This window comes from Rhagoletis pomonella, unplaced genomic scaffold (assembly GCF_013731165.1).
Source record: "Rhagoletis pomonella isolate Grant_MI unplaced genomic scaffold, Rhpom_1.0 Rhpom_scaffold_00006, whole genome shotgun sequence".
NCBI classification, from domain to species: Eukaryota; Metazoa; Arthropoda; class Insecta; order Diptera; family Tephritidae; genus Rhagoletis; species Rhagoletis pomonella.
In genome coordinates this window covers 82,484,029-82,497,636 of record NW_023458560.1, presented here as the reverse complement: position 1 = coordinate 82,497,636, position 13,608 = coordinate 82,484,029, and the positions used below count along the sequence as shown (strand labels likewise).

The following is a 13,608-nucleotide window of genomic DNA, read 5'->3' as shown; positions in this document are numbered from 1 at the left end:
ATTAAAAGCCTTAAAAATCCCTATGAACTTGATATACAATGTTTTGCAATCAAATTATCAGTTTAAAAGTTATCTGCAATTTATGGGTGAAATCGGACACAAATTTAAGTCGCATCGTTATTCTACTGTGAATTACACCTAAAAGCTGCAACTTTTTGTTCTTATTTTTATGCTATATTGAAGCTTATTTAATTTCAAAGTATATAGATCCAATCTTTTTCGAATCGATTTGAAAATAGAAAATTTATAGCAAAATTAGTAAATGATATTGGGTTCAAGCAACATTGCGATAGTGTACAGCACATTTGATCGTAAAATCAATTAATTTGTCATTTCCAGTGGTATGATTATGCTCATCGCAATTAGAAAAATGCCTGACAATGGCTTTGTTACATTAAGCAATAAATAGTTTGTAATATTTTGTAACAATTGTTACGAACTATGCCTTGGCTGGCAAAAAAGTTGATAAAATAAGATAAATCGAGATAGTAAAATAAAATTTAATTTATAAATAAAGTTTGGAAGTTTCTGTGGGATAAATTTATACTTGTAAATATTTTCCACCAAAATAAAAGCTACTTTACTAAAGTTACATACAACTTCAAGCTTTTTCCATAGTTGGCGTTTTTGTCCTTTTCTATTCCCTCATATGAGAGAAATTCTCAGAATTAAAAATTGATAGAAAAAGAATTGTCGAAATCAATAACGTTGTGGTTATCCGACGAATTGATAACCTTCTTCATTTTTGGAAGTAGGCTAACAATAATGAAATCTTATTTGTAAATATTTCAAGAACACATACATACATATGTCCATTAGGGCTGGCTAGTTTTTTTTTGTATTGCGCATATAGCATAGGAGGGTTTTACGTATGAAATATATATATTCATGATCCAATGATCGGATCTAAACCAGACTAGTATGGGACCGCCTCTGAGACGCTACCTTTCCGATGCAAAAAATTAATTTATTAATTAATTATCGAAATCGGTTGACGTGGTCCAAAGTTATGCGGTAAAATACATTAAAAAAAAAATAAAAATATTCCGACGAACTGATAACCTCCTCCTTTTTTGGAAGTCGGTCAAAAGATAGTTTAATTTGGTTAAAAGAATGGGTGAGTCCTAGGAAATACACATTTTATATTTTTTTAGGAGTAGCACAATTTTTCAAATTCATAAATGATCACTTGTCAACCCAATTGAAGTGCATTATAACCCGCGTAACTAATATTTTTTAATTGCTACTCTATTTAAATCATATTTTCAAAATTGTTTTCTATTTGCCCGGTCAAATTAGATTTTCAAGGCTGCGGTAACTCGCATAAAGCTGAAAATTGGTAAGAATGTTACGAACGTCATTATAAATGAAATGTGAAAAGTTCTTATCGATCCCAGATCTGTAAACAAATTATCCAAGGTCAAAGGTCATATAAATTGATGTGACAGTACGAATGGAAATTTTAATAGCGAGGTTTTAGTTTTTTAAACTATAATTTTATTATTATAAATACAAAGATAGGTAAGCAGCTTTGTTGGTTTTCAGCCCCGAAATTACTATTTCTTCTTCGTGATAGTCGTGGTTCATCAACTCCGTCGCCCCGACAAGTGAGCAGGGTAAAGAAGTACCTTCAGCCAGGTAGAAAGTGAAATGCTTATGTATGTACCTATGTACTAGATTTTATGGAGATAACTTAAGTCAGCCCGATATTAAAGGAGTGCACATATAGTATGTGAAATTATCTTTTTTGGCTAGGCAAGACCGACAAATTTAAAGACCGCAAAATCCTTTCCAAGTAAGCTTTTAAGCTTGGTTAGGAAATCAAAAAGCGCTCAAAGCACTCAAAGTTTTCCATGTATTTTTATATTTATTTATAAAATTTTTCGTAGAAAAGGCATAGAATTCTTGAAAATCAATATTTTTAGATCGGAAAACTCTGGTTCTCTTCAGCATACTTTCAATAATAATATTCAATTGTTTATTTAACCATATTTTAATACTAACGATTTTTTATTGCTCGCCCCATTGCATTTTTCGCAGTTTTTGTGGGTTTTTGGCGGACCTATAAATTATAGTTGCGATGAAAAAATTGTTAAATAAAAAATTGGGTATTATTATTGGGAATCTCCTGCAGATAAGCAGAGTTTTCTGGTAGAAAAATATTGATTTCTAACTATTCTATACCATTTCTTCGAAAAGTTGTTTTTTCCCCATATAAAATACATCGAAAAAATTAAGAGTATAGTTTTTGTGGTATAGAACAATCCCAGGGGGTGAGAGCATAAAAATTCCGACTTTACTTTTTCACATGCATTTTTGGACCACCCTAATGAACATGCATTGCTTTACTTTTATGAGCCTACATATCTAACGTACGTCTGTACCAACTCACTTACGTCGGACAACTACATACATTATGTGCATATGCCCCAAGTGAAAGTACATGAGGCTCTCCCATACATTCCTTCCTAATATAACCTACTTCTTACTTAGTTCTTTGCCACGTGGCATTCATTCTTCCAACATAGGATCAATGGTGTTTTAATTTATTGTTGCTGCTGAATACGAAATCGAAACCCTGTCGATGCAGTGCAATCAAACTTTTTATCCTTTCCATAACTGCAATTTTGTATTCACTTGGCGTTTGCACTACCTTTGTCCGCGTCGCACGACTTGCGGAAATGTTTCTCAAAGCCAGTTGAGTATGCGGAATAAAGTATTTTTTGTAGTCCATTGAAAGTAACACAATCCTTCGAGTTAGCTTATGAAGATGGCTGCAAAAATGTACTCTATGCACCTAATTTATAATTAATACACCAACTGTGTAATTCGACACTGGAATGTACTTATGGCAGTACAAACATCAAATTTTCAATTCTGGTTTCAGTGACAAGCGAGTTCCAGCGATTTGTGTTGTTTCACTGAATACATACTTATGCTAACATGATAAAATAATCAACAATTATAAAACCCATTTAAAAAAGAAGTAAATGCGCCTGGGCCACTCTGGAGAAGTGAAAGTTACGTTACATATCTAGTTTGTCCCATAACCAGGGAACGGATTTTATGGAAATTGCCTTTTTTTCTGCTAAAGAGATAGAGTATATTCGATTAAGAATGTCCACGATTTAGCTCTCCCTGATTCCATATATACACATTTGATGTTGCCTTTTTTTGCCTTTTTTAAGATATTTGCCTTTTTTTGCCTTTTTTAAGATATTTGCCTTTTTTGCCTTTTCTGCCTTTAAAAAAGTGATTATAGCATTTAAATTTTTTTTTCAAAGATTAAAAAATATACACATTGCCCATGCGGCTTATAGAAGCGCAGAGACCTCTTGCCAAATTGGTGTTGGAAAAATTCAAAGCCGTTTTCTCAGCTAACGAAGGCTTGGAGACAATAAGGGGTGTGGATAAAATTGTAAAGGGCGAGGAAAACGCCCTTATTCCTGATAACATGAACGTTTCAAACGTTCCTTAGTTAAATTGGGCGCCGCTTGTATCAACATACGTCGAGCACACATTTAGTATATTCAAGGCTTTTCTTCGCGAAAATCGAATGAAAATGCTGCCGGAAAACTTCAAAATCCATCTTGTGGATCAATGTTTCTACAACTATACAGATTAAAGTTTTATGAGTTAGAAACCCGAAAGGATAAAATAGTCAAAGATTCAAAGTACAAATTTTTCATATAATGAAACTAGTTCATAGTTTTTCTCTTTTTACTTGTAATATAAATATTTCTAAAATAAATGTATTTTTTGATTGTTCTCGTATTTTCTGTCTTTTTAGTGCCTTATTTTGCTTTTTTGCAATACCTAGTGCCTTTTCCTGCCTTTTTCGCTATTTTATTTTGCCTTTTTCAGCCTATTTTGTTATTTTATTTTGCCTTTTTTATAGGTTTTTAGGTCCTAAAAATCCGTTCCCTGCTCATAACCAATATACATATGGGAGGTTCCATAGGAAAGTTAACCTCAGTGCAAAAAATTATTTTCTTTATAAAACTAACAAACGTGTGGATAAGACATTTGTAAAAATCTTGAATCAACCAAAAAATAACAAATTAAAGCTTTTAATGCATTTTTATTACCTTTTTTACGTTTTGAAATCAAGTTCTAAGTAAACTTTTTGATTGAGTTTAAAGTAGGTTGTGTTGAATGGACTGTCAAATAATTTGCGATTCATAATTCAAGTGTTTGGTAAGAAAAATATATAGTAGAACTTATCTGATTTTAAAAAAATTGTGTTATATATTAAATTGTGTGACTGCTTTATCAATACTATGAGTTATTATTAAGCAGTTGTTATATAGTTTTGGTTTTTTATTTTGTTAACCTAATGTCTATAGTTTTTTTTTACAAAAGTCCAGCACATTACCTACCCAGAATTACATAAATCTATATTTAAAGATTCAAATTATAAAAATTCAACAAACTCTAACAATTACACCCAACAATTTTAAACTCTTTGTGCAGAATTTTTGGGTATGCAGTTTTGTAGTCCATTAAATTTAAGTAGGTAAAAGTGTATTTAACCCCTACTTGGCTTCTTATATTTAATATCTCTTATCTTAATAACTAATCTTTATATATAAAGAAAACTATACTCAAAATTTTCGCTGCGAATGTTCCCAGTAAAAATTAAAACACACTGTTGTATATGAGAACGCACACAACCAAAGCAAACGACGACGTTCGTCCGACGACTGTTCGCAACGATAGACTTATTTCTATCGTCGTCGCTGGCGGCAGCGGCAAAATACAATCCATTGTGGCCATATGCTAAATATTCTCATGTTTTTAAATCGAAATTGAAAAATACTGTATTGGGTTTTGTTAAAAATTAATAATCTTATTATTTGTAAAAATTTTAATTGTACCTTGTCATAAGCAGCTGAATCCGTTGTCGCCGTAGTTGTGTTTTACTGAGCGAAATTTTTGGGCGAAAGTTGGCGCCGTCGTCGCACTACTGTGCGAAAATTCGCCGTTCGTCGGTATTGTGTTTCAACGGCAATTCGCTTTTATACAGGCGCGAAACACAGCAAGAACGGTTCTTGAAGAAGGCAATTTCACATGAGGTTGTTGTGTTGTTGGTTTGAAGAGCTTTGTAGAGTTTATATTCTCGTTCGTATTTATTTTCCGAGGTCAAAGCATTACAAAATGCTGACCGTAGCAGTGAATTTTTCCCGACCTACAGATTTTTAGCCTTGCATAGTAGTGAAAAAAGAATGTAGTTATTTCTACATGTAGATTTTTTTCTAATTTTTCCTACACAATTTAAATGTGCTCCAGTACCCTAAAAGGCATTCTTAGGGAACCACATTCTGCATGGTCCGACTGGGTTGTTCGCACGCACACAGTGACATCAATCCCACGCACACTTCAAAAATGCTCTGCCGAGGCTGCCCACCTCTGGTCTAAGGATTAAAAATAAATTTCGTGCCTCATGAAATTTCTATCAATAATCCACCGGGACACTAATTTTGTTTCCTAAAAAGTAAAAGCTGTTTTTGATAGACTTTTTCAGCTTTAGATTTTAATAAAAACGTGGTCAAAGTATCAAAAAACCGCGTTTTTTGCAATATTTGAGAAGCTCTAGCAAAAACACAAAAGGTGATAGAACCTTCCACTTTGGCTTAAATTAAAGCTAGAACTCTCGGCTAGTATCCCTGAAAATACCATACATTCACCTTGACTTTATGGGCACTTATAGTCATTTATTGAACCATAACAAAATACTGGAGTATTGTGCTATTGGAAGAAAGAAAATTGTGCCAAAATCCGTTTTTGCTGTTCAATAAATGACTAAATGATCTTAGGGTTAGGGTCCAGGGATTAATTTAAGCCTAAGTGGAAGATTCTACCACCTTTTGTTTAATTGCGGTAGGTTTTCAAGGTCAATTGACCTTATTTCCGTTGATCTTATTGCCTGTCACCTATAAGCATATGCTATTTACATATTTACTCTGATTACACTACGCCGCACGATTTTATTTTTTAGTTTGATCAATGCCCCAGACTGATGTGGAGAGTGGTGTGATTACTGATACCTACGGCCTACCTAATTATTGCTTAGCTTTTACTACATATTTACATATGTATGTATGTAGATATGTGTAAGTTGTAAATTTGGCACACATGATTTGCGGTTGGGCATTGAGTTGGCAATTAGCTAACAATAATGTGTAATAAAGGAAATTGTTTTCCGTTATAAAGGCAGGGTGACACAAAACTGTGTAAGTACATACTTCATCCTTAGAATGATGATGAAATGTGTGGTTGAAAGTCCTTCTTTAAATCTTCAAGACGCCATCCAACAGGTTATTCAACTTTCAAATGAAGCCAAAGAACGTAGGATATAAACAAGCAATTTTTAAGCAAAAAACAGAACCGACTTTAATCTATATATATAAAAATGGTGTGAAAAATGTATAGTAATTCATCAATTGAGAACGGTTGGGCCGATTTAGCAAAATTTTTCTTTCAGGTGCTCGCAATTTCCAGGAGAAGGTATGTATTTACGATAAAAAATTTTGGAAAAACTTTCCGGGAAAGTCGGGAAATTGGAAAAATCGAAAATTGATTTTTTTGTATGGAATTTTTTGTGCAATTACTTCGGGATGGCTTTCGAATGATAAAATAGAAAATTCTGGAAAAGTCGGAAAAATCCAGAAGAACGCGAAATATTTGAATTTTTTCGACGAAATTTTGTATTTTATCGCATGATTTGATGATTTTGGACAATGTTAAGGTGGAAAATTCGTTTTGAAGCTTGGAAAATTTCGGATAATTGTGAAATTCATTGTGAAATTTTCTCCTAAATATGTTTCATAACCGATTCGAATGGTTGCTGCTTTTTTGGAAAGGTGTTTAGAAGGAGTGCACAAAGTTTTAATTTTTCCGATACGTGGGGCAGGGGTCGAGCTACGCTAAAAAATGCATTTGGTACGTAGGTAGCCTTTTGCCTAAGTTAGCATATAGGATCCATTTTTCCCGTTAAGTGGGCCAGGGACCGATCTATTCGAAAAAGTCTTATTTATGGTGCGATTTGCTTGAAACTTGGCACGTAGGTAGCTTATTGTCAGGGTTAAGATATTGGATACTCTTTTTCTGATAGTTGGACCAGGAACCGATTTATTCCAAAAATTCTTATTTATGGTCTGACATGCTTGAAATTCGATTCCTGTATTATAGATATGCGTAGAATAGAATTGAGTCATTGTTTTACAGTTCGAAAGGTGTTTGAAGGCGCCGCAAACATGCGGGTATTGGCTATTTAACAATAGTTATTACACACGTCAACAAAAATAGAAACAAATTTGATGCAGCTAATGTTAACGCTATTTTTGAAGTAAGCATAAAGTTTCCGTCAGCTCCAGATTTTAAGAAAAACAAGGTCAGTGTCAAAGAATCGCGATTTTGCAATATTTGAGAAGCTCTAGCAAAGAAGCAAAGGGAGGTAGAACCTCCCACTTAGGCTTAGATTAAAGAAAGAAAATCTCGGCTAATATCCCTGCAAATTCCTGCACCTTTGCTTGATGGTCACTTATAGTTATTTGTTGAACAGGGAAAACTGATTTTGGGAAGTTTGAGTACCTACCGCAATTAAGCAAAATTCCACTTAGGCTTAAATTAAGGCTTGGACTTCTGACTTCAATCCCTGAAAATACCATTCCTGCACCTTGACCCTGCGATCCTTGCTTTACGTTGACTAAACAGAATGTGGATCAATGATACTCACCAGTTTGGAAATTGCCACCAACTAGACTATACAGATTCAAGAACGATTCACTATCCAGCCGCAAGGACTTCTTCCCGGTATAACGTTTTCATCAGGTTATTTAAGACGGTAATGGAGGATATGCCTTCTGTCGACCACAATACCAAACGTGAACGTGAATTGCTGGCGAAAACGTTGGACCAAATATTTCAATAAAAAATAATTTTGGGCGGGACGAAGTTCGCCGGGTAAGCTAGTTCTCATATAAAAACTTAAGATTACCGTTAATTTCTTCATGATCGAAGGATCGGATTTAAACCAAATTATTATGGGACCACCTGTGAATTAACGCCTTTCCTAAAAAAAAAAGAATTATAGAAATCGGTTAACCCGGTCCAAAGTTATGTGGTAACATATTTAAAAAAAAATATTCCGACGAATTGATAACCTTCTCCTTTTTGTGAAGTCGGTTAAAAAGTTGCCGATCCGTCGCCGTGCCAAGTTTCTCATATACATAACTACATATTTTACCATGTTTGGTAATTTTTTTCCAGTTCGATACACTGGTACCAAACTTTCAGATTTGGTATATGTATTTTTGAAATCAGGTACAATGACATAATTATTATATGTATATGTTGGAACGTATTTAAAGGTCAAGCCTTTGTATGAAGGCTAACATGCATATCAGTCAGGGACGTCCTCTACATACATATTACCATCACCCCCTTCACCAAAAGAAGGAAAGTAAATTTGACTTAATCCCCACTGGGAACTTCGGAAATCAAACAGCGATGAATTTAGGAGTAACTCTGAACAAAAGGCTCAACTGGAAGTCACATGCCAAAAGCTCTTACCACCAAGGTTATGATTTAGTACAGTGATTAAATCTAATTATCACGTATTCAGCATTTTTATAATTTTTGTAAGAAGTTTGAAATATAGATTTATGTAATTCTGGTTAGGTAATGTGCTGGACATTTATAAAAAAACAATAGACATTAGATTAACAAAATAAAAAACCAAAACTGGTCAATATGTAACTTAACTTAATCAGCTGACCACAAGGTATATAGATAATGGACGAGTCCGCGCATCCCCCCTCCTCCCCTGCGTTCACCTCAACAAACAAATAAAGCTTATCAGCCCTGTAAACCTACTTCTGACAACTGTCCCACACAGATAAAACTATGTAACAAACACGAAACACAACCGCAACTTCCGTAATTAAATATAACAACTTTTAGCTTTTTTGTCACGGGTGGGACAAGACAAATACTGCTTAATAATAACTCAATAATAACTTAATAATAACAAAATTTAATATGTAACACAATTTTATTAAAAGCAGATAAGTTCTACTATATATTTTTCTTACCAAACACTTGAATTATGAATCGCAAATTATTTGACAGCGCATTCAACACAACCTACTTTAAACTCAATCAAAAAGTTTATTTAGAACTTGATTTCAAAACGTAATAAAGGTAATATAAATGCATTAAAAGCTTTAATTTGTTATTTTTTGGTTCATTCAAGATTTCTACAAATGTCTTATCCACACGTTTGCTAGTTTTATAAAGAAAATAATTTTGCACTGAGGTTCACTTTTCTATGGAACCTCCCACTTGTCATACCCCGCAGAAAAAATTGTTAATTGATTAAAATAACCAACTTATAGTTAGCTTTTTTGCGGCATTTCGATAAATAACTAACTTTTAATTAGCTACGACAAAACTAACTTTAAATGAGTTGTAATGTCGCGCAGGAGTCATGCAGACATTATCGGGGGTTCGTTTTCTATACAGGTTTCTATTTAAATATCCCCATACAAAAAATACTTTCAATACACTTTTTTTTGCACTTCGCAGATTCTTTTTCAAATTCAGGGCAAATAAAATAAAGATCGAAATTTTACATTATTATTTTGATGTTAGGTCTGATGGAATTCAAATGTGGGACCACCTACAAAAGAACAGGTAAATAAATATGAACATATGTAAATTTAAATAAAATAAATTAAAAAGTATAAAAAATTGAAAAAATCTTTTTTTATTGATAGTGTATGTCCAAAAGTAGTTAGTTGACATCTAATGCAGAGGAAACCAGTAATCACTATTTTGCGGCCATCGCCCTCCTAAAGTAGTTAGTTACGGCCAAAGGAAAAAGTTAATAAATAGTTATCACTACTCGACTGCTAGTTAGTTAATAGTTAGCTACAAACTAGCCCCATTTCCTGCAGGGTAGTAACAACCTGTGTACCGAGTTTCATAGAGATAACTAAAATCTTACTTATGATAGAGCTTGCACAGAAAAACGGACGGACAAACGCACGGGCATGCGCTCATACGGGCAGTCAAGCTTTATAAATTCTATATCTTTCCCAATGCTTTTATGCCGCTACAATATTTTTTCCTATGAAAAAAAAATTGGTGAAGAAAAATACACTGAAAAAGCTGGACTTTGACCCGCTATAACTTTTCAAAGCGAGCTAACTTTTCAAAAAGCTTTTAGAGTTTTGTTATCCTAGTCAAGTACTATCGATCTGTGTTGGTCGCTTCCACGTTAGATTCCATGACCCTATTAATGCAAAAGGGCAGATACATAATACACTTTTTCAAAAATGTTTTCTTGTATTTTTTTTCTCAAATACACGCCCATACTCCAATTCATAGCAATGATTTAAAAAATACGAGATTTATTTGCGTCTTTAGAACAGCCGGTAAGCACCTTCTTTGTTGATTAAAAGGTTTTTTGCTTCACATGTAAAATTTCAAAATTCCAATTGCATTGAATTTTTTTTTTCCATGTTTACAATTATTACATAAAATTTATACATAAGTATTTTTCAGACTTTTTAAAGAAATAAAATTTTTGAAATTCGATAACCTTACAATGGTAGTACATAGTCCAAAATTTAGTTAGTTATATGTATTTCAAAAAGTATTTCACCTCTTTTGACATTGACTCCGGTAATTCAAATTTAGTTTCTTTGATCATCGTTATAGCAATTTCACCGCAGAGCCATTTTGCTACGGAACTATTTTATCGTTTTATGTTTCTGTATGTAGTTTCTATGTAGTATACAAGCAATGAATGTTTTAATGCACAAATGTTATTTTCTAATTAACTATGTTTGTATGTAGTAGGGATGTTAATTTTTCGGCTTTTTCCGATCCCGGGATTTTCGGGATGGCGTTGTCACAATCCCGGGATGCCGGGATTAGTCCCGAGATTTAGATACTCCTTACTTTTCAACAACTTGAATTGAAAAAATTGCTTCTATATTGTTTGAGAAGCTCTCCTACCATGAAATAAATAATAAAGAAACGGGGTTTTATTTAAAGTGGCGTTTTTATTTTTTCTCTCTGACCGCAGGATCTATTTTGAAGGACTTTGTAATTTCAAAGATATGATTACTTCCAAAAATTATTAAAAAAAATCAATGCAATGTAGAATAAAAATATGGGTAACAAATGCAATAGGAAATTTCTTTAGAATTAAAAAAAATTTAAATCTTTTGGATTGACAAAGACGTATAGGTAATTTTTAAGCTGACAAAGTTAGAAGAACGAAATTCGAGGATGTTATCGAGTTTATGTAAGACCTTAACATACATTTTTTTCAAAAACAAATATTGCGAAATTTCAAGCATAAAATTTTAAAATGACATTTTCAATATTTACCAGCACTTCTTCACCAGAAACTTGCATCTGTTTAAATTCTACAGGATTTCCTCAATGATTTGATTTTTGAATTACTGACGGCAGAGTGAAAAACTAAAAGCGCAATTTTACTATATTTGGCCCATGATTTCGCGAATATATTGATATTTGTGTGTAAAATTTACTATCGCGCGGTGTTATGTGTATGAATGAGCTACACATTTATAAAAAAAATATTAATTATTAAATAAAAGAAGAAATATAGCCAATGCTGGTCAATAAAAGGAGTTTCTATCATTGCCATCAGTGCAAGCAAATTACAAATCCCGAAAACCCCGGAATCCCGAAAATCCCGGGACTAACATTCCTAGTATGTAGGTATTATGTTAATTTTGGGTTTGGGCAGAAGTGCCCATCTTTATAAATGTATCTACATATGCACATACATACATACATATGAGTATATTCGAGTACATAATATAGTAATGCAAATATATGTGCATTAACATTGGCATCAGTTAATCTTCATACATATCTAATTAATATTTCAAAGGAATATGAATGCCAGTAGTATTCAGAAGTTCGCTCATTTAGGCGACATTTCTTTTAGTTAAGTATTTAAATATACAGGAGCCGCTGAATAATATAAAAAATGCATCTACATCATTTCCATTTTGCTTACCTGTACTGTAACAAAGCCACAATCACTCCCTGCCAAAAATATAAGAAACCAAATTAAGGCTTGACAACAGGTTAATCCTCTGAAAGTTAATTTGTATTATGCGGGACAATAAATTTGTGCCTGTATGAACAGTTTGGATATACTTTAATGCGCCATATTATTATTGAGAATCTTCTAATTTCTCTCAGCGCATTTAAATACTTACATACATATGTATGTGCATATCATTCTATGCAGTGCAGTGCAAAGTATGCATAACTGAGCTATAAGAGTACATGTACAAGTCCAATTTCATTCATTATAATTTAATGCTAATATTTGTAATAAAATGCAAAAACTTTATATTTTTGTTTTCATTTACCAATAGAAAATCCGACATACATACATACCTCCTACATATACTAGAACTGTTAGTATGATGAAATCAATTCCCGTCTTCGTGCTTTACGCATTTTTAATGACGGTGTCTATTGGAGCGATCGAGTCACGCCCTCAAAATGCTATCGACAACAGACAGGTAAGAAAAAAACACAACTTTTTCCCGAGTGGGTGGATAACTATTCATTAAATATGCGTATTGAATAACTTTAAGTAACTTTAAAGATAACCAGGGCCGTAAAAAGAAAATTCGGGCCCGGTGTTTATTCGAATTTCCAACGGTATGTAGGTATGTTTTTTTTTTTTGGAGAACTGTTTTTGCTAAATTGTTGTACAGATGAAGTGAATACGTAATTTTTATTATTTTAGTCTTAATGCGTTCCTTTAAGCTCAGATGGGTCGGAACTTTTCTGAAGATTAGCAAACATCTGTTGACTTCGCAATGTGGGGAAAACCTATCTATATTGCTTTGACTAGCGCGGAATTGACCTTACAGCATGTGGATGTGTACCTAAAAATGCGCTTTCGCAGTTATTAGAATTTATAATAGCCACGTGAAAATTAAATTATCAAATTTATCAAAATAACAAAATATTCTAATATCGTCTCCCTTTTGCCAGAAATATGAATGTGTAAAAATGAAAATGTTGGGAAATCGAGTTTGAAAGTTTTTCATGAGTCTTAACTGTACATTCATGTAATGGACATTTTAAATTACGTGGTTTCCGTGTACGCGTAGTATTCTGAGATTTGGTATAACATTGAACATTCAAAGATTAATAAAGTCAACCAAATATCTCAAAATTGGTAAATTTGCACACTCATGCTTCTGGGGGACGATATATTATCCCGAGGGAAACACAAACTAGGGATGTTAATTTTTTCGATTTTTGCGATCCCGGGATTTTCGGGACATCGTTCATACAATCCCTGGACTAGTCCCGGAATTTAGATATTCATTATTTTCCAACAACTTAACCTGAAAAAATTGCATCAACATAGTTTGAGAAGCTGTTCTACCATTTTCATAGTTAATAATATAATGTAAAAAAAATATTTTTCAAAAACAAGCTTTTGTTTAACATGTCAAAGGAATAGAATAAAGTAGTGTAATAAAATATTTTTTAGCAAGAAAATTTTGTCACTAATTTACTTCGTTTTTAAAA

General features: G+C 33.0%; 1 protein-coding gene across 3 annotated transcripts in view; it reads left to right on the top strand.

The window, feature by feature from the left end:
* The window catches only part of LOC118741486, a 94,045-nt gene that overhangs the window by 58,447 nt on the left and 21,990 nt on the right, over positions 1–13,608 (top strand). For all 3 annotated transcript variants that reach the window (XM_036473487.1, XM_036473484.1, XM_036473485.1), the window contains exon 2: positions 12,432–12,581. In XM_036473487.1, coding sequence (XP_036329380.1) covers positions 12,480–12,581 — 102 coding nt within the window. In that variant the 5' untranslated portion in view covers positions 12,432–12,479. The remainder of the gene's footprint in view (positions 1–12,431; positions 12,582–13,608) is intronic.